This window comes from Acytostelium subglobosum (genome assembly GCF_000787575.1).
Source record: "Acytostelium subglobosum LB1 DNA, scaffold: scaffold9, whole genome shotgun sequence".
In the NCBI taxonomy this organism is placed as follows: Eukaryota; Evosea; class Eumycetozoa; order Acytosteliales; family Acytosteliaceae; genus Acytostelium; species Acytostelium subglobosum.
In genome coordinates, this window is record NW_012236524.1 from 370907 (window position 1) to 391341 (window position 20435).

General features: G+C 44.3%; 12 protein-coding genes across 12 annotated transcripts; 4 read left to right on the plus strand and 8 right to left on the minus strand.

Moving 5' to 3' along the window:
• Positions 1–1664, minus strand: SAMD00019534_050520 (hypothetical protein; the record flags this gene model as incomplete). Its single annotated transcript, XM_012899523.1, has 2 exons — positions 1–162; positions 231–1664. The coding sequence occupies 2 exons, from the start codon at positions 1662–1664 to the stop codon at positions 1–3; spliced, it is 1596 nt and encodes a 531-aa protein (XP_012754977.1).
• Positions 1665–2192: 528 nt separating this feature from the next.
• On the plus strand, positions 2193–2862 carry SAMD00019534_050530 (hypothetical protein; the record flags this gene model as incomplete). The annotated part of the gene is made up of 2 exons (XM_012899524.1): positions 2193–2382; positions 2453–2862. Coding segments are annotated over 2 exons (600 nt in total), but the record flags the coding sequence as incomplete, so codon positions are not given.
• Positions 2863–3060: 198 nt separating this feature from the next.
• SAMD00019534_050540 (hypothetical protein) lies at positions 3061–4679 on the minus strand (the record flags this gene model as incomplete). Its single annotated transcript, XM_012899525.1, has 4 exons — positions 3061–3933; positions 4008–4240; positions 4302–4444; positions 4603–4679. 4 exons carry the CDS (start codon positions 4677–4679, stop codon positions 3061–3063), a joined length of 1326 nt encoding a protein of 441 aa, XP_012754979.1.
• Positions 4680–5200: 521 nt separating this feature from the next.
• SAMD00019534_050550 (hypothetical protein) lies at positions 5201–6757 on the minus strand (the record flags this gene model as incomplete). Its single annotated transcript, XM_012899526.1, has 3 exons — positions 5201–5387; positions 5487–5676; positions 5746–6757. The coding sequence occupies 3 exons, from the start codon at positions 6755–6757 to the stop codon at positions 5201–5203; spliced, it is 1389 nt and encodes a 462-aa protein (XP_012754980.1).
• Positions 6758–6860: 103 nt separating this feature from the next.
• Positions 6861–7055, plus strand: SAMD00019534_050560 (hypothetical protein; the record flags this gene model as incomplete). Its single annotated transcript, XM_012899527.1, has 1 exon — positions 6861–7055. The coding sequence occupies one exon, from the start codon at positions 6861–6863 to the stop codon at positions 7053–7055; it is 195 nt and encodes a 64-aa protein (XP_012754981.1).
• An 876-nt stretch (positions 7056–7931) lies between these two features.
• Positions 7932–8881, minus strand: SAMD00019534_050570 (hypothetical protein; the record flags this gene model as incomplete). Its single annotated transcript, XM_012899528.1, has 3 exons — positions 7932–8005; positions 8111–8248; positions 8398–8881. 3 exons carry the CDS (start codon positions 8879–8881, stop codon positions 7932–7934), a joined length of 696 nt encoding a protein of 231 aa, XP_012754982.1.
• A 941-nt stretch (positions 8882–9822) lies between these two features.
• On the plus strand, positions 9823–11496 carry SAMD00019534_050580 (hypothetical protein; the record flags this gene model as incomplete). Its single annotated transcript, XM_012899529.1, has 4 exons — positions 9823–10034; positions 10136–10277; positions 10345–10938; positions 11005–11496. Coding segments are annotated over 4 exons (1440 nt in total), but the record flags the coding sequence as incomplete, so codon positions are not given.
• Positions 11497–11671: 175 nt separating this feature from the next.
• Positions 11672–12630, minus strand: SAMD00019534_050590 (hypothetical protein; the record flags this gene model as incomplete). Its single annotated transcript, XM_012899530.1, has 4 exons — positions 11672–11803; positions 11902–11971; positions 12033–12316; positions 12388–12630. 4 exons carry the CDS (start codon positions 12628–12630, stop codon positions 11672–11674), a joined length of 729 nt encoding a protein of 242 aa, XP_012754984.1.
• A 364-nt stretch (positions 12631–12994) lies between these two features.
• On the plus strand, positions 12995–14749 carry SAMD00019534_050600 (hypothetical protein; the record flags this gene model as incomplete). Its single annotated transcript, XM_012899531.1, has 4 exons — positions 12995–13291; positions 13378–13654; positions 13727–14372; positions 14440–14749. The coding sequence occupies 4 exons, from the start codon at positions 12995–12997 to the stop codon at positions 14747–14749; spliced, it is 1530 nt and encodes a 509-aa protein (XP_012754985.1).
• Positions 14750–14956: 207 nt separating this feature from the next.
• Positions 14957–15964, minus strand: SAMD00019534_050610 (hypothetical protein; the record flags this gene model as incomplete). The annotated part of the gene is made up of 1 exon (XM_012899532.1): positions 14957–15964. A coding segment is annotated over one exon (1008 nt), but the record flags the coding sequence as incomplete, so codon positions are not given.
• A 491-nt stretch (positions 15965–16455) lies between these two features.
• SAMD00019534_050620 (hypothetical protein) lies at positions 16456–17391 on the minus strand (the record flags this gene model as incomplete). The annotated part of the gene is made up of 2 exons (XM_012899533.1): positions 16456–16526; positions 16641–17391. 2 exons carry the CDS (start codon positions 17389–17391, stop codon positions 16456–16458), a joined length of 822 nt encoding a protein of 273 aa, XP_012754987.1.
• A 739-nt stretch (positions 17392–18130) lies between these two features.
• Positions 18131–20433, minus strand: SAMD00019534_050630 (hypothetical protein; the record flags this gene model as incomplete). Its single annotated transcript, XM_012899534.1, has 4 exons — positions 18131–18595; positions 18687–19002; positions 19075–19938; positions 20018–20433. The coding sequence occupies 4 exons, from the start codon at positions 20431–20433 to the stop codon at positions 18131–18133; spliced, it is 2061 nt and encodes a 686-aa protein (XP_012754988.1).
• Positions 20434–20435: the final 2 nt, after the last annotated feature.

The window sequence follows — 20435 nt, forward strand, 5'->3', positions numbered from 1 at the left end:
TTACATGCTCTTTGACTTTGTCGAGAACAATGCCTTCTCCTCCTTTAGAAGTGTACTAATACTCTTCTCCTGATTCTCAATCTCTTCAATCGTCATTGATCTAGTGTCATAAGTGACATACTCTGGTTTACCAATGTTTCTCTTCTCTCTTATCTTGTCATCCTATTGTTGTGTTGTGTCGTTAGTTACTTGGACATAGCACTGACTGATTGATTGAGTGATATACATACTCTTGACTTGACCTTCTTTAAGCTGACCTTGGTGGACATTTTGTTGTAGTACAAGGCATCTCCCTTGTCGATGAGGAAGAAGTTCTCTTCTTGGCCAGGGAAGATGTCATGAGTGAACACCTTGTACATTCTATATGGATTGCCATCGTCAATGTTCTCATTGCCATTGTTCTTGTTACTACTGCTGCTGCTACTATTGTTGTTGTTGTTGTTGTTGTTGTTGTAGTTCTCAAAGTCCAACTCATTCTTTGGCGCGATAAAGTAGACGAATTTACCTCGGATACCTTTGATGATACCCTTGGATCTGATCTCCTGCTGCCTCTGAATGTACTGCTGGAAGCTGTCCGACTTGAGGTTGCTTGGGGGCAGGTCCAGAGGGTCGGCGTCAAACTGCACCTCGGTGTACTCGTTGCCCCAGAGCTCAAAGTCGGGGAACACGGGCAACACGCTGACGGGCTTGGCGTTGGGGTTGGTCGGATGCACGAACGACTGGTTGTTGATAGCGTCGAATGTGTTCTCGGCGAGCTGCACATCCAGGTCCTCCTTGAATGTGGATTGTGTCGTCGAGGCACGCTTGACGCCACGACCCATCGAGTTCTCGTTGGACGAGAGGTACTCTGTCTTGCGCAGCCATGACACGGCCGGACGAACAAAGTTTGTGGCGGTGCCGCGGGTGGCGGACAGACGCTTCGACTCGGAGTCCTGCTGGGCAAGTGACTTGAGCAGTGGCAGGTCCTCCTTGGGCACCTCGATTTTGGTCTTTGGCGTGTTGTAGATCACTGGATCGATAAGCTCGATGGAGATGCCCAGGTTTGGCTCAGTGAGCAGTGGATACTTGTAGTTCTTCTCCAACGACGTTGTCTTGTACAGTGCGAATCGATTGAGATCCGTCGAGATGGTCAAGAACTTTGGGTCGAATGGTGTATCGGGTAGATTGTTTGTAAGTTTCATCGAGCAGTTAAAGTCAGATGATGATCTAGATGATTGTGATGATTGTGATGATGATTGTGATGATGATGTTGCCGCTGATGATGAAGATGGTCTCTTATGTTGTTGTTGTTGCTGTGACGATGATGATGTTGAAGTAGACTCTCTTTCTCTCTTTCTTGAGTCATTGTTTGCATTGCTACTGCTGCTACTACTAGTATGTGAAGGTCTTGAGCCACTTGAGCTACCACCTGGGGCATGTCTACTGCTGCTGCTAGTATGGTGATTGTTATTTCCACTGTTACTGCTACTGTGATGTTGTTGTTGTTGCTGTGGTAGTTGTTGTTGTCCTGTATTATGATGCTGCTGCTGCTGTTGTTGTGGATATTGCTGATGTGGTTGATGTTGATGTTGTTGATGTTGATGTTGTTGTACTATGCCATTGTTATATGAAGATGTAGTTGACGTCGATGATGTTGCATATGAAGGTGGTAGTGGATTTGACATGATTGATTGATTGATTATCGATATCACTACTATTGTATGTTTTAATGATTGATTGATCGATACTGTATGATGATTATTGATTGAATTGAATGAACAAAGTCACCAAATCATGTGAAGCAAATGTTTCAAAAGACTTTGAGAACTTCATCCACATGACCAAAGTTGTCAACACCTCGAGCCAACCTATTTTTGGAAATAATAATAATAATAATTTATTCACAGTAGCAATAAACAATACTTCCCCTCTTAACAAGAATCATTACTTTAAATCAATCATCTTACCAATTAATAATAATAATAATAAATGGAATCACATATTAATGTTAAAGATATTTTAATCAAGACTGATAATGTTGAATTGGAAGGAATACTATCAATACCTAAGGATCCAATAGGTATAATATTGTTTTCTCATGGTAGTGGATCAAGTAGATTTAGGTAAATTTATATCATATTATAAGTTTATAAGTCAATCAATTAACTTACATCTCTTTATAATCATTATAAATTCGACATCCAATATAATGTAGTCCTAGGAATCAATATGTCTCCAAAGTATTCCAACAATGTAACTTTGCAACATTACTATTCGATCTAATGACTGCTCCAGAGGAAGAGTTGGACAACCATACTGGAGAGTTAAGGTTCAATCTAAACTTCTTGGCCAAAAGGATCATAGGTGCAACTAACTGGATACAGTCTAATCCAGTTCTAAAGGGTAACTATATGGTATCATGATGTAAGTCAAAGAGATACAAACTTACTAACATATTCAATCGACGACAAAGACCTTCAAATTGGATTCTTTGGTGCAAGTACTGGAGGTGGAGGTGCATTGTTATCTACTTGCTTATTGGCACCAACAACCAAAGTGTTCGCGGTAGTATCGAGAGGAGGACGTCCTGATATGGTCGGTGAACACTTGAAGGATATAGCGACTCCTACTTTGTTGGTTGTCGGTGGTAATGACACTGATGTACTACGTATGAATAGAGTTGCTTTGCAACAAATGGTAAAGTGTCCTACTAAGCAACTTGTTGTCATACCAAATGCATCACATCTATTCCCCGAGCCTGGATGTCTTGAACAAGTTGCCACCATCTCGAAACAATTCTTCTTGGATCAGATCAAGACCATGGGAGGAGACACTCATTCAACAACATCTGGTGTTGCCAAGGGTGTTGTTGGAATCGCAATGCAATAACAGACAACTACAAGTCATCAATGAAAGGTAGTAATAGTAGTATTAAGAGTTGTTGATTTATGCTGATTGAGACGGCAAGGTTGTTGTCTTGCTGGCTTGCATTGCTGCTGTTATTGCTTTTGTTATCGCTTGCCACACTGCTGATTGGTTGGCTTGCTGACTGTCAATTGCAATCGAGGCTGCTAGAAATGCTTAATAGTCTGGATCAACATGCGAACAGTAGTAGTAAACTGGGGGTGGGACGAAACCGTTGAAGGAGCTGGCCGAGGCGGTGGTGTAGGCTCCCATGTCTGGGAAGTAGAGCCAGTCGCCAATCTTGAGCTCGGGGATCTGGACGTCACGCGAGATGACATCGACAGAGTCGCAGGTTGGTCCAAAGAGTGTGCAGGGAGTTGGGGCCTTGGTCGAAGGCTTCAAGAGCACGGGGGTGGGCTTGGCGTGGTCGAACTGAATGTTGTTGAAGGAGCCGTAGACACCATCGGCCAGGTAGTAGTTGTACTGACGCATGTTGTTCGAGGTACGGCGTGGGTGCTGGCGGTTGTCCTCCTGCTTGATGATACGCTTGGAGATGACAGTGACGGCGAGTGTGTGGGACATGGCGGCAAAGTATCTGCCTGGCTCGGCGATGATTCTGACGTCTGGGGCAAAGAGCTCGGCGGTCTTCTTGCGGATGACCTCTGTGAACTTGGTAAGCAGCTCGTCGTTGGAGCCAGAGAAACCGCCACCAATGTCGACCAACTTCAAGTCCATGCCGTGCTCCTTGGCCATGTCGAACACCTTCTTCACCATGGTGAGGGCATCATCGTAGGCGATGGCGTCGAAGCAGCCACTGCCAACGTGGAAGCTGACGCCAACCACCTTGAGGTTCATCTCCTTTGCCATCTCCAAGAGGTCGGCACAGTCATCGATGTGCACACCAAACTTGGTTCCGAATCTCATCAGAGACTTGCTGTCGTCTGGTGCAATTCTGAGCACCAACTCAGCCTCTGGGAAGTACTTCTCGATCTTCTCCATCTCGCTGACATTGTCGAATGTCATCAATCTAACATTGTGAGCACGAGCAAACTAGTTGATTGTGATTCGTTATGTTAGTATGTGTGTTCTGTTGTGATCATGTGATCACGTGACGAGTCACCTACCTTGAGAGCACTGATCTGCTTGCATGGGTTAGCATAGATGATGCGAGATGGGTCGACACCGAGGGACATGACAGACTCGATCTCATTGCGACTGGCACAATCGAAGCTTGAGCCCAAGGCCTCCAAAACCTTCAAGATACCCATGGTTGGGTTGCACTTGACGGCGTAGTATGGAGTGACACTTGGCAGATGTCTCTTCCACTTTTGCCACTGTCTAATGATCACTCCAATGTCTGTGAGATACAAATGATTAGTATGATTAACTCAATCAATCAATCATCCAATAATACATACCAGCAACAAAGAATGCATCTCTGTCACTCTTGTCCAAGAGCGAGGTGATAAGCTCCTGGATTGAGATCTCAGCAGGCCATGACTTGACGTCCAACTCCTTCTTGATCAACTCCATCTTCTCTTGGGCAGGTGTTGAGGCAGCCCTATTAACCATTCAATTGAATGAATGTAATGTGGTGCGATGTTGTAGTGTTGGTCATTGACTGTCTTTCTATCTATCACCTGTCTGTCTGCCTGCCTGCGTCATCGTTCGTCGTCTTTGTCGTCGATGGTGATGATGGTGGGCCATTATAATACATACGACTCCTTCACCTTCTTTACAACGTGCTCCTCTGGGTTAACTCCATTGTCAGTCTCTGGTTCGTTTCTCTTTGACATTGTTCGTTCGTTCTTTCGTTCGTTCGTGTTTTCTAGACGGTTTGTTTGATAAACTAACTTTACTATATATATATATATTATTGTTTGTTAATACAAATACAAATACAGTAATAATGATAAAGAGTGAATAAGTAAGTAAGTAGTGAGTAAGCTTCAGTTGAACATCAAATAACTTACGAGTATGTGTGTATGTTGTTGATAAAGGGAAGGAAGGCAACAAACACAATGAAGTCGAAATATTGAAGTTAAGTGAGTGGGCTGAGAGAAACAAAAAAAACAAGTGTGTGCGGGCTAATGGAGTGGAGGATCATCTGCGGTCACAGTCGTTCGTGATACCCCCTACGACCTCCTTTTGGAGGACTTCCAGCCAGCTTAAACCAGATGGTATTCTTTCTTGAATACCTGGGCGCATCATTAATTAAGTTGTAATGGTACCAGGATAGTGATCGATCATTTATTTACAACCTGGATAACCTTCGGTTTATACCGACGTTGTGTCTGTCAGAGTACTCTGAGTCCAATCATTTGACAAAGACATTCATCTTGCGATCAATGTTTGTGAACCATTTCCTTGCACAGCATGTCCAAAACATAAGTATCAGTATGTCCTTCTCCAATGTACAATTGATCAAATGAAGGAAATGTGATAATCGTTTATCCTTGTCATCCTCTATTATTGATCTTAATCCATAGAATGCCTTGGTTTTGCTGTTGATTGATTGATTGATTGATTGATTGATCAGGTGGGTCAGTGTGAGTGATTGAGTGATCGGAATGATTCCAGAGTTGGATTGCTCGACAACCTACTTTATCCACTCTTCCTTGAGTGTTAGGATATGCATTCTTTCAGCTTGAGGCGATAGGTTTTGTTTCAGGATGGTCTCAATGCCAGCGCCAAAGCTGGATGGATATCTTGGTCCACTGAACGATATATCAATGTTTGATGGTGATGATCTAAAGCTGTCATATTCAGGGTCGTCCTCTGATATGTTATAGTCTGTTGTGTTTGATTATGAGTGTTAGTCCATGTCCAAGTCCATGTCCATGGATATCCATGATGACTTACAATCAATTTCAATCAATGCCACTACATCCCTTTCGACATGAAGTGGGATGGTGGCATTGGGACTGAGACCAAGTATGTTGCACTCCCAGATCTCCCTGAATGTCTCGGAGTAGTAACATATTGAAGCGCACTCTCTTGGTATGAGTTGTTTGAGTGCGTCGATGAGTGATGCGACGAGGGGTCGCGAATGACCACGCACAATCACCTGATTGCCAATGATTGTGTTGTATATCAGTGCTGATGTACTGCTCTCGCCAATGATTCGACTGACCTGGCCGAGCGACTCGACCAACTCTGTGCCCATGCCCATGCCCAGCGATTGGTTCAACTTTTGTGTGAGCAATGTGTGCATGTCGTTGTGTTGGCGCGAGGATGAAGGTGCCTGGAGGAGGTGTCGGTCGCCAATGATGTACTCTTGCTTCAGGTGATGGATCAGCTCAGTGTGGGCCTCGAGCACGGGTGGTGGATTCTGGATGAGGTAGTACTTGAGGTGGCAGTTGGACAGTATCTGTGTAAAGGTCACGTGCAGCCTGCTAAAGAAGAGTGGGTCTTCGATGAGATCGGTGAAGGACCGCAGTGGGGCGGCACGTCCGCGTCTGGCCATCGCCATTTGATTGTGTGTGTTGCTGGCCAACTCGCGCTCAAACACAATGTTGGCACGCTTCTTCATCTCGTCGGCGATTGATCGAAAGCAGCTGACCACCCAGCCAAAGTAATGTACTAGACATGAAGCCTCGCCAATAAGGAACAACAGACCATACCAACGTGATGTGCCACGCGCCTTACTATCATTGATCTTGAACATGTAGCTGAGGAAGTATCCGTCGCTGGTGCCGATGAACACGGGGCCCTCGCGACCGGGCACTCTCTCGCAGGACAACGATCGCACACATGCATTACGCAGATGTCCATACGAGTTGTTTGAAGGCTGATGAGTGCTGACGTAGAATAGGTTCGGGTTCAGATTGTCCTGCGACACCAAGCCCGTGCCATACGGCAGTGATGCGCACATTGGGCATCTAGTAGCAGTTGGTATTGGGGATGGCGTGTGTGCGTGATCATGGTCTCCATGATCCTGGTCATGATCACTGGAGTGCTGTGTCGTTGAAGTTGGAATGAGTACGGAGTGTGTCTTGAAGGCTGAGGTGGAAGTTGGGATGGGGAGTGTGGGGGTTGAGTCGCCACTTCCATTTTGGCTGCCAGTAGTTGTTGGCACGTCCACTGGTGTCGTCGGCATTGAAAATAGCTCGGGCAACGTCACTGTTGTCGTGGTCGATGTGGTTGTTGATGTTGTGGCCTGCTGCTGTTGATGTTGCTGTGTTGGAGTATCTGAGCGCGGAGGAGATGTTGATCCAGTTTCGCCAGGTAGTGTAGCGGGCGTTGTATGATTGGAGTAGAATGAAGATGATGCGGTACCTGTTACCGCCTCATCCTTCTCACGAGACTCTGCAGACGTTGGATGTATATACTCAATCTGAGTGGTGAACACTACTGAAGGTCCATGTGTATCGCAAAAGTGTGTCAGCACCAATGACGATGAGTGATTGGTACTTGGCAATGCCACTGTTAATGTCATTATTTTTATTTATTTGTATATCTATTTATCTTTATCTGTTTGATTATATGTATCTTGGAACATTCCCATTCGACTGAATGAATGACTGACAGAATACCTGCTCAATTGACAATCAACAACCATGCGACATTGCTGGCCTTTGAGGCCCAAACCCACAAAGTCTGCAAACATCAAAAAAAATCAAACAATCAATCAAACAACACACAAGCTGAGCTGTGGATGGATTGATGGTCCAGCAGCCACACACATTCGTGTTTTTTTGATCAAAGTGATTGGATCATAATGGGCATCACAACACAAAACAAACGCATTTAATGACCATTGCAGGAATGGTCGTCATAAGCATGACATGATTATCTAGATAACATTGACACATGAAGCATAACTTAGGAGTGTGGATTCGGTGTCAAAGGGCGAACGAACGACGAAAGACAGACTGAACAGTCATAGGGTTTTATACATTCTTGTGTTTGTTGAGTTGGTTGTTGAGTTGGTTGTTGGTTGGTAAAGTGGAAGGTTGGTGTTGGGAGAGTTGGAAGTTGATTGTTGATTGGCTGGCTAAGCTTGTTGTTGGTTGCTGTAATCTATGTTTGTTTTTTGTTTTAAATCTTTACTCCTTCTTGGCAAGAAGCTCCTTCATCTCGGTCTGACATGACTCGAAGCTAGTCTTGAATGCTTGGGCATCTGTTTTTGAATGATTGTTTGATTGATTGATTAATTGATTGAGTGTGAGGCAGTTAGTGACCTACTTCTGATGGTCGATACATTGAATCGACTTGAATAACATACTCTCTGCTGAAGCGAAACGAATGGCGAAAGTCTCCTCGACACCCTCTGGGTGATCCTCATCTGAGAAGTCCTTTGGGCACTTCCAAACCCATGACTTGTCATTACCAGCATTGACCTCCAACTTCAGAATTGGTGAAACTAAGTATATCGATCCATCGAATGATTGTTATGAAGTTTCATTGAATGATCGAATGATCGAATATATGATTGAATGATTGAATGTTAGTTGAACTGTTCGTCGCTGACACATCACATTGATCTCTCTTCGAATATTCTGAATATCTTACCGTAATGATTCAAACAAACTTTGAAGACCTTCTCTCTTCTCATGATAATTCTAATCTTGCCATTCTCCTTGTGCTTCAGGAGCTTGACCTGTCCAGTGCCTCGCTCATTCCACTGTGGCTGTGGGTCGGTGACGAATCTGAACAACTTTGCTCTCATTTCGAATACAACATCCTCGTCCTCCTCGTTGGTCTTGACCTCGACCTTGTTCAGGTTGAGCTTTGGTGCAAACTCGACGTTTGGCTCGTGATCTGGCGCGTTGGCCTCTGAATCGTTGGTGGTGGAGGTGGACTCCTCAGACTGGGTAGTAGTCGAGGTTGTTGGTGATGTAGTGGTGTTGGTTGCTGGAGCTTGACCAAACGATGTGAATGTGCTTGTAAATGATGATCCAAAGATTGACTTTGGCTTCTCCTCTGTAGTAGTGGCTGGGGCTGGAGCTGGAGTAGTCTCAGTAGCTGGGGTAGTGGTTTTCTCGGTCTCTGACATTGTGTATTGATTGATTGTTTAGAATGATAAGAATGATTGATTGATGATTGATTAAGTATAATGAAGTAATAGAGAAAAGGGATACAAGGTGTGTGGGGATGACATTGACATCTCTCTCGTGCACTCTCTCTCCCCCACCTCAACCAATCCTTGAAATTCAAATTTAATTCAATTAAATCTTATCTAGTGTGTCATAATGAAGTTCATGACGATGTGGTGCCTTGTTTGGAACACGTCAGGACCACCAGTGATCAATCTGATTGTTTGAAACATTTCAAACAACATTGGTAATACTCTTGTTGATCTGTTATAATATATATATCCAGTTTGTACTTCTATACATTGATTATCAACAACAAAAATATTGAATCAAATGAATGATTGATAGTTGACCATGGTCATCAATAATGATGTGGACACCACATCATTCAATCAATCAATCAGCTGACATTAATTCATACCTAAGGTTAGGAGTGAAAGTATTCTTATTAATATTATGTGGATCTTTGTGTTTGGTGTTGTGGGGGAGCAAGAAAGCAATGTTTGTGTGTGAATGATCCAGTGTTCCAAGGGTCACCTCATCTCTGAGATCTTTGTTTTTGTGATCACTGAAACAAACACACAAGTTGTGTTGGATGTGGGGTTTCATCATTCTCCATACGCATAACCAGCATCATCACCAACCATCCACATCTAAAGTTCATTTGTTTATACCATACCACATAATAATATCATACTTATATCTATCTATAGCTTGTACTTGGACAAAACAATCAAGGACTCGAGTCATCATCAATCTATTTAATTAGCATAAGCATCATTCATTCATTGATTGATATACACACGCTCAACATATTCATAAGCAACAACAACAGCGCAAACAAACCAAACTTAAGGATATTTCAACAACAACTGTAACATATAACAATATACATATATAACAAGTAGTAATAATAATGAGTTATTCGACAGACTTGTTGGATGGCTTTGACAACCTTTACAAGAGGACTGAGGGTGTCCTCAAGTGTAACTTGGAAATGTCCAACTTTTTCAAGAAGTTATCCGCTCTCGAAGCAGAGTACTCAAAGGCCATGCTCAAACTGGTCAAGTCAACTGGTCAGAAGAAGCTAATGTCTAATCCATTCTTGGATGGGTAAGTTAGTCAGTCAGATGATATCATTCGATCAATCATTCAATCTCAATTACTCATTCATTCAATCAATCAAACAACAACAACAACAACAACAACAATAGATCACTCAAAGAGGCATGGAGAATATCATTGAATGAGATGGAAGTTGTTGGAAATCAGCATGCTACGTTCTCCAATGCGAGCAATGAGTTGTCCAACTCAATCGAAAAGATGGTCAAGGACAAGGAGAATCATAGGAAGAAGGTATGTCCAATGTGTCTCACATCCAATCAACATCACATCATCCTAACAACATTGTACACACTATCAGCTGACAGCGGATGGCCAGAAGTTGACCAAGGATATGAAGACACAATTGGATTTGTTGACAAAGGCAAAGATGAACTATCATAAGTTGTCAAAGGAGGCAGAGTTGGCACAGACTACATTGACAAAGGGTCAGGCCGATCCAAAGATGAAGCAGGACAAGGTCAGTCAGCTGAGTGTCAAGGCCACACAGGCATCGGAGAAGGCCAATCAGGCCGACCAGGAGTACAGAGAGTGTCTGTCCGTCACAAACAGCAAGCAGAACGATTACTACGCCAATGAAATGCCGTTGCTGCTCAAGGAATTCCAGACATTCGAGGAGGATCGCATCATGAACACAAAGGAGACAATGACCAGGCTGGCCATGTCCGTCAAGGAGATTCCACCCATCGTGTCACACGCCGCTGACGGTGTGCAGCAGGCTGCCGAACAGATAGACAAGGATCAGGACATCAGACAATGGGTCGCAGAGAACAAGACCAACATCACTCCTCCAGGTCCCATCGACTATCATCCATTCGAGGGTGAGCCTCAGTCCTCTGCCTCACCATCCAACCTCAGAGTTGGAACATATAAAGCACCTGTAACACAATCAAAGGTAAACAAATGGCATGGCTATGAGTCTGGCGCGACGACCCACTGACTCACTTCAATCAATTTATAGGAATGGGGACTGACTCCAAGAGACTCATCATTGTCTCAGGAGCAGAAGATCCAGAAGTTGGAGTCACAGATGACAGAGATATCAAACACGATCAAACTGGAGATTCAGGCGAGAGCTGGAATTGAGAAGTTGATCCAGTTCTATCATAATGATCCAAAGGAGCAGAAGAAGGCAGAGAACGAGCTGGGAGAGGCAGACAAGAAGATCAATATGCTGAAGGACAATCAGAGAATGATCTCTGGACAACTGGAGGAGTTTGGCCGCGCGTCGTCTGGCGGCGGCGAATGGAACGGCTCGGGCGGCGCCACCGGCAGTGTAAAGGTGGTGCGTGTCCGCGGCATGTACGACTACGAGGCATCGTGTGACACCGAACTCAGCTTCAAGGAGGGCGACATCCTGACGGTGTCCGAGCAGGACTCGAGTGGATGGTGGTTCGCCGAGTTGAACGGTGCCACTGGCTTTGTCCCTCAGAACTATGTCGAGGAGATAAGGGAATAATAGTCAACCAACTACCGACGACCTATAGCCTTCGCTCAAAGACTGATGAAGGAGTTTGGTTCATTGCCATCTCTATAAATAACATCACTCTCTCTTGTACACGATAGATAACACATAATGTTGATGATATGTGATTGATGATATATCATCATTATTATTATTATAATTATTATTTGTTTGATCTTCTTCCACCTCCACCTCCTCCTCCATTGCCAGCTGCTGGGCCTTCCTCGCCTCCACCTCCAGCACCCATAACAAGGTTAAGTACAGTTATAATGACCAATGGGAGTACATAGTACCACTATATTATCATGTTGTGATTGGACTCGATCAGTACTTGATTGATTGATGAATGATTGAATGGAATGAATGAATGGAATGAATGAATGATCAACTTACATATTTCTGGAGGAATGACTTCTCGCCAGCTTCTTTCTCCTGCTCTGATACTGGTGGTTCAATCGCTGGCCTGAAGTTTGGTTGAAGATGGTTAGGTATGAGGTCGAGGTATACAAAGGCTGCGTACTTACTTCTGTGCCATATGAGCAATGTCGATAGAGACAAAGATGTTGTTGGTGGATGGATCAAAAGTGTCTGCGATTGAAGCAGGTGGCTGTGTGATGTGATAGCTGCAACCTTCCAGATTCAGACTGATGGCATTCAAATGCAACTTCAGTCTCTCATAAGTCAACTGTGTATTGTTCAATACACTTCTTGGGATTGAGCATATAATAGGTATACTATCCTTATTATTCTGTATCTGTTGATCACTTGTAATCTTTGTTGTGAATATAGCATTGTTCAATTGATGCTTCTACACATGTGATGTAATGTGTTAGTGTCGACGAGAGTTGTTGACAATGAATGACATTGACGTTGACATACCTGTCTGTTCTCAATAGTAAGATGAGAGCATGTTGAAGTGAATGCTTGCTTTGTATGATTAGAGTCTATATCTATATAGTTCTGTGGCAGTAATCTAGGTTTGAATACAACAGTACATCTACTTTTATGTTGATCAACACCTTGATATATAGTATAAGTTATATCCTTTACATTATGTAATGTTGATGAATCAACAACATTAACTATTGTCACTATCAACAATATAGATAGTATATAATTCATCATCTTCATTGTACCTTGTATCTCTATCTCAATGAATGATTGAATTAATGAGCCACAAGTGAACATCGACCCAAAGTCAAACAAGTTGTTCAAATTGAACCCCAACCCTGATGATGACTCATGAAAGGGCATGTTCACATTCATTCATCTTCAATCAATCAATCAACTCAATCAATCATATACATATATATATATATATACATATACTTAAGTAACAATGAATATACAATATAAGTTTGTTACATTGTTACTTGTATCGATTATATTGGCAAATAATGTACAAGGTCAATTACAACCTACTCAGATTATAAGGGAGGAAGCTCATTCTTTTAAATCTCCATTCATATCGACATCGTTTGGTATAATGAATTGGGAGACTCTAGGCGATACAGTGGTCGGTGAGGACTTTGTAAGGTTGACAGCCGACGTCAAGTCATCATGGGGCAGCATGTGGAACACTCAGCCAATCGAGTTCTCCAACTGGGAGATCATCATGGAGTTCCACATCGGTGGCACTGGACGTGTTGGTGCCGATGGTCTCGCACTCTGGTACGCCGATCTGAACCACAACGCCGAGTCACGTGACACCAGCATCTTTGGCTCAAAGAACATGTGGCGTGGATTAGGTATATTCTTTGATACCTTTGATAATGATGCCAATGTAAGTATCATTGATTGATTGAGTGGATGGATGGTGGATGTGCGCGCGCCAACATGTGACTGACCTATTCCACCTCACTTCATTAGAATGATAATCCTTTGATATCAATAGTATACAATGATGGAACACAATACTTTGATAACAAGAATGATTTCCTTAACAATCGTTTGAGTGGATGTACTAGCAAGTTCAGGAATAACAATAAGAACACAAGAGCAAAGATCAGACATTTCAATGGATTGGTATCGTTGCATATTGACCTGTCTACCACTGGCACCTATGAGCAATGTGGTCAACCAGTACGTTTGAGTATTCCAACCGGATATAGATTGGGTGTCTCTGCTGCCACTGGTGGTCTTCATGGTATGGATCATCATCACAAGTGATCGATGGATGGGTGCCAGACTAACTAATCCACTGATCAATCATTATTAGACAACCATGATGTTTACATGGTGGACACATACTCTTTGGATGACTTTGACAGGTTTGAGAGATTCCAACAACAACATCTCCTGCAGCAACAGCAACAACAACAGCAGCAGCAGCAACAACAACAACAGCAACAGCAACCTGACCAACAACAGCAACAGCAACAGCAGCAACAACAGCAGCAGCAGCAACAACAAGAGAACAAGATTGAACCATTTGAGGAAGCTCCAGCCCCAGACGACGACAATGACTTCTTGGCCAAGATGAAGGAGATTACAAAGGAGTTTGGACAGCAACAACAGGCACCACCTGTAACAGAACCACCCCAACAGCAGCAGCAGCAGCAACAACAACCACAGGAGCCACCCAAGGTTGTCAATGCTCAACAAATTGATCAGAATGCCGAGCAAGTACGATCTCTGATCCAGAATGTTGATGTGCTCAAGGAGAGCATCCAAGGATTGCACTCAGTGTTTGATGATGCCGATACCAAGCGTATTGTCGATGGAATGAAGGATCAAGTCGAGGCCATTGGCATATCAGTCACACTTCTCGCCAACAGCATCATCACCAAGAAGGACTTCAATGCATTCAAGTCGGCCTACGACTTCAAGCAATCCCAATCATTCAAGGAGTTTGGTGATCTGAAGTGAGTGTGACCTCATGGAGGCAGGCAATGGATGCACATACTAACTAACCACCCTTGATCAATCCAGACAATTGGTAACAGACATGAAGATTACAATCAATCAGAGATTGAACAACAATGATCAGGATGTGAGCAAGACACTGGAGACACTCTCACAGAACATGAATGGTTTGAGGAAATTGGTGGATGCCACTTCAAAGGACACTCAAAAGATCGCCTCGTCACTTCAGGGCAACGTCAATGACATTGCTTCGACCATTGAGAGACATACATCATTTGGCTTCTGGTCCTACTTCCTTATAATCCAGGCTGTACTCATATTCGGCTTTGTCTACTGGAGGAAGCACAAGGATGACAGCAACAAGAAGCTTATGTAATCTCCGACGAGGTAGTGAGTGAGTCCGTGAGCGAGTGAGGCAGGACCTCACTCAACTGGACTCAACCAGCGATCAACAACAACATTCCCCTTTCAAAACAACAAGATACATCAACAGACAACAGACAATACAATCAATCAATCACAATCAATCAAACAAACGGATGACCTGGAATGGTGATGTACTTTATATTGTTTGTTAGTCCAAAGAGGAAGTCTTTGGCGTGACATGGGTCTGCTTGGCTCGATATGTATCAATATGAATCTTCTCTCCGATTGGATTGCTCTCGCTTGGATTGACGGTCGAGGAGGCTGTGGTGGTGGATGTAGTTGTTGTGGCCTGGACGACAGGGTTGTATGGCTCGATAACCTTTGCCTCCTTCAGCTTGCTCGTGTCTGTTAGACCTTCCAGCATCGATTGCTGGCTGTCAATCTCCTTCAACACTTGGTTAAAGTCGAATCGCTGAGGGTTGTACGTGAAGGTCTGCATGATGTTGAACTTCTTGTCGTCCAACAGGAACATCTGTGTCTGGTTGTAGAGGAACTGCGCCTGAATGGTGTTGAGCACCTCGAGGTTGGGGTCGGCGCGCATCAGCACGATGCCCTTGGACTCGATCAGATCGGTGTAGTGCGCCGCCGAGAGCCAGGGCACGGCATTGATCGTGTACTTCTTGTACTGATCGAGGAAGGTGTACATGAAGGTGTCCTCCTGCCACTGGTACAGTATCGAGATGTAGCCTTTGTCGCCAGGCAGTGGGAACACGAACAGTGGACACGACTTTGCACGCAACTTCATCTTGTTGTAGGTCTCTGCGGGGATCACAGCACATATCGAGTCCTTTGCACTGTGATACTTGAGCCAGATCTCCTTGATGGCTTCTGGTGTCTCACCTTGCAACTTCTCCAACTTGACGATCTCCTTGAGGTAGGGAGGTGGGCCTAGGTATGGCTCAGGCTTGTAACCAGGCTTGGTCGTGTAGAAACGATTGCCCTTGAGTGCCTCTGCACATTGAGACATCTTTGGTAACACAGCCTTTGTCTTTAATTGCTGTTTCTGTTGTTGTTTGGGTGGCATTATGATTGTTGAGACTGTCGATGCTGATGATGCTGCGGCTACTGTTGCTGCTGTGATTGATAATGTACTTGTGTTGTTGAGTTTTGAAGAGACAGTCAGTAAGCGATGGCCTACTGTACTCGTCAAGAGAGAACGAAACATATTATCTTATATGATAACAGGTGTGACAAGTTAGCTGAGACACGAATGAGTTGTCTTCAAGGATTCAGGAGGTCAAGTCCCAAAAAAATAGTCGACTCACAGAGGTTGTAGTTGGTTGCCTGGTCTTGTTGGACATTACTTTGGGTTGTGCACACATGGAATAACAAGTATTGACAGGTTGAATGATTGAACAATGCCAGGTGGATATAAGCAAACATCGTATCAATGTCAAGACCCAACAGCTTCACAGATTCTGATACAAATACTATCGGAGCATCCCATTGTATTTGGTACACTCTTTAGCTTTGTATTTGTTGGCATTATGTATATTAGTATGTTATTGCTCAATATAGTATAGTACAGGCCTTCACCTAGATGATTGATCACTTACTCATTCCAATCATTCAATCAATCACCTGTAGTCTATAACTTTGTACAGCTTAATAGAGAATTGAACAGATCAATATCAATGCAACAACAACAACAAACAATCAAGAAGAAGGATCAATAACAACATAAGCGCGCTGTTTATTATTATTACTATTACTATTACTATTCTTATCTATATATTATATTGTTGTTGGTTGTTGGGTGCTCTCGTGAACATCCTTAACTGATTACATCGCAGCAACACTTAGAGCAATGCAACTTTGACCGATCCAATAGGTGATCATACCGACATCACCATTGCCAAGGAACTTTCTAAAGTTGGACACCTTGTTCTTTTGAAGATCGTTCATGGCACGTATCATGATCATGAGATCGCTGATAAAGAATACGATGGCGCCCACTGCTGCGCACAGAGAGTACATTGTCAATGTTCGATGTGTGTCGACCGCCGTGTCCTCGACGGCAGCCAACGCGACTGCCTTTGTAAAGGCGCGTATTGACGCCGTGTAGCACATGGTCAGTATGACCATCAGATAGAAGAATAGTGCGATGGCCACGGTGTTGGGCGTCTGCTTGATGAACATTGGCACCACCTTGAGCACAAACACCATGACGAACAATACATTGATCGAGATCAGTATCAGAACGATGGTGGGCGTGAAGAATGAGGACAGACTGGCTGTCTCCACGGTGAATGCCATGATGAAGGCGACGTGTGCCACCAGGAAGAAAATGACGCCATGAACAAAGTATCGCTTGAACAACAGGAAGAAGTCGCCAAATGCCGAAAGGATCAGTCCAACTGAGATGTACATTGAGTAGGCTGTTGGGTTGTGTGGCCAGAGCAAGTGTGTCAGGCTACCGTGTTGCTGCTGATCGTCAGAGCACCACAACAACACAACGTATGCTAAGATTACTACGGGCACTGGTTTGAGCAGTCTCAACAGACTGTTTGGGCTCTTTCTCTTGGCATTCAAGTATCCAATGGCCGTCAATGTGAACAATGAGTATAATACCTTTAGCCAATAGTCCTTCATATTCTTATTCTTCCTTCCTTCTTATTTGCTCTACCTTTTTTAAATCGATAGTATATATTTGTTATAGTTGTATTTGTTTTAGATTGATTGATTGATTGATACAATGCTCGTTTGCAATGATCACAATCTATCGGCTTTATGTTTGTGTGTCGGCATAATCGTCCAATGTTTGCCGATTTTTAGGGGGACCGCCACCCAATTAATTGATTAAATCTCTTTATTCAATCACTATTCTTTAAATACTTTGATCTCTTCAATACCAAGTCAATCACATAAGTATTCTTTCCCTATTACAAAGGCAATCCACAAACTTACCAAACCTATTGATTACTTTCTTTACTTTTCCAATTCCTTTGGTAAATACTTACCCAAAGTACCAAAGTACCAAAGTATTACAATACATTACTTTGGCAATTATATTGGCGCTGACAATAGTATACACTGGCAATTACTTGGGATAGATAAAATATTTATTTTTTGGTTTATTGATGATGGTTGGAAATGACGACGATGATTATACATTGTATTGGGAGTGTGTTAAAGGATCGTTGATTAATCAAGTCTGTTTGTGTTGTTGTTGTTATTGTTGAGCAGCTATGGCTCAACCGAACTGTACATAATTAGGTTGGTAGGTAGGTAGGTGGATTGGACGGTCGGACTTTGGAATCATGCTTCCAAATTGGATAGGATACCAAGTGGTGGGTTGGTGGTCAAGGTACGCGGTTTACAGCTGGTCTGTCTATGGCTGGACCTGGTTGTCCAAGATTGGCTTGTAGTACTCTGGCTTGCCCTTGAACTTGAGCTCTCTCTCCAGAACGTAGCCAGTGTAGAGGAGCAGGTCCTCCTCCCACCATCTGCCCATGATCTGCAGTCCGATAGGCAGGTTCTTCTCGTCGACACCCATGGGGATGGACAGACCTGGCACACCGGTGATGTTGCCCAGGAAGGCAAACTTCATCAGCTCGGCAACGTCGCTCAGGTTGCTCTCACCAGTCGACAAGACGCCTGGAATGATCTTTGGCGCCAAGATGGCGTTCATTGGTGTGACAATCACATCGACACTGTTGAAGATCTGTCTCACCTGGTTGATGGCGTAAGTTCTGATCTTGTTGCAGTGCAAGTAGTCCGAGCTAGAGATATCGTCCATCAATGACAATGAGACTCTAGTGTCCAAATGGAAGTCGGTTCTGTGCTTGCCCATAAACTGTTTGATTGATTGGAGTGAGTGAGTGATTGAATGAGTGATTGAATGAGTGATTGAATGAGTGATTGAACAACAACAACAACMAACATACCTTGCTCATTGATGTTCTCATCTCTGAGAGAATGAGTACGACTTGGGCCAGACGGATATAGTTGAGCTTCTCGAGCTTGAACTCAGAGATGACGGCACCTTGCTCCTCCATGATGGCCAATGCCTTCTTGTAGGCAACGTTGATGTCCTCGGTGGTATCATTGCACCAGTCTGGGAAGACACCGACCTTCAGTCCTGCCAATGGCTTGTTCTGTGGAATATCCTGGAAGACTGGAATGACAACCTCTGGTTGGATCATTGTCAATGCGTCCTCATCATCCTTTCCAGCAACAGCTGCATATCCGATGGCACAATCACTATGTGTGGTGGTGGAGGTGGGTATGAGTCAGGGATAGTTCCATGTTTGATCAATCATATTATATACTTACACAACAGTAGCACCAATTGGTCCAATGTGACCAACAGAGAAACAAAGGTCATAGGTACCAGTGTGAGACACTCTGGAGAAGGTTGCCTTGAGTCCAACAACACCACAGAGGGAGGCTGGCACTCTGATCGAACCACCTCCATCACATCCAATACTGATTGGGTTCAGTCCTGCAGAGACAGAGGAAGCCGAGCCTGATGAACTGCCACCTGGATAGTGGTCCATGTTGTAGGGGTTCCTAGTGTGTCCAAAGTGCAAGTTGTAGCCCAGCGTGGAGATACCGATCTCGTGCATGTTGTTCTTGCCCACGAGCAATGCTCCCAACTCTCTCAATCTGGCGACGGGATAGGCGTCGTTGGTCTTGACCTCGGTGATCTTGGACAAGAAGCTGGTACCAGCCGTGGTGTGGTAGGCCTGCTGGTCGACCTCGTCCTTGACCGAGACGGGAACACCGTCTAGGATCGACTTGGGCTTGCCCTGCTTCCAGCGCTCCTGGCTCTGTCTGGCCTGCTCCAGTACATTGTCCTCCTTGACCGAGACAAAGGCGGCGAGGGAGGGCTTGTTCTCGTCGGAAGCCTTCTGCAACGAGACAAAGGTCTTACCGACGACGAGTGGGTCGGTGGTGCCCTGAGTGTAGGCGCGGTGGAAGCCGGCCACGGTGTTTGAGGCGTTTGGTGCGTCGGCGTTGGCCTTGGCTATACCCTCAACATCCTGCAGGAACTCCTTTGGTGAGTAGGTCTTGAACTGAAAGGTTCTACCTTCATACTTTGGCTCGGCTGGGTATGAAGTGACAGGCAAGTTGATCTTGTAGTTCAACATCGCAGTGATACCATTCTTTTTCAAGATATGTCCAGCGAACCACCTCCTACATAGTTCGTTTGTTTGTATGATTGATGGATGTGTTAATCAGATGGTCACTCATTTTGATTATGTTGGACACATACTTGAATGTACCCTCAGCAATGAAGGCAGCGACTTTGAGTGAGGCACCATAGGTCCTTGGTCCAACAACCTTTGTCAAGTCATATGAAATGTCCTTGTCCTTCTTTGTTGATGATGGGGATGCTGGTGTTGAGGTAACTGTGGCTGGTGATTTGGATGAACTTGCAGCCTGATCATCACTTGTTGTTGTGGTGGTGGTAGTAGTAGTGGATGTAGTTACAGGTGCCTCAACAGTTGGGGCTGGTGCTGCCTCAACAACCTCTGGTGCTGGAGTTGGCTCAACTGGTGCTGGAGTTGGAGTTGACTCAGCTGGGGCTGGAGTTGGCTCAACTGGAGCTGGAGTTGGCTCGACTGGAGCTGGAGTTGGAGTGTCCACAGTGGTTGGTTGTTCTGTCGAAGTTGGCTCTTGATTCTCCATCG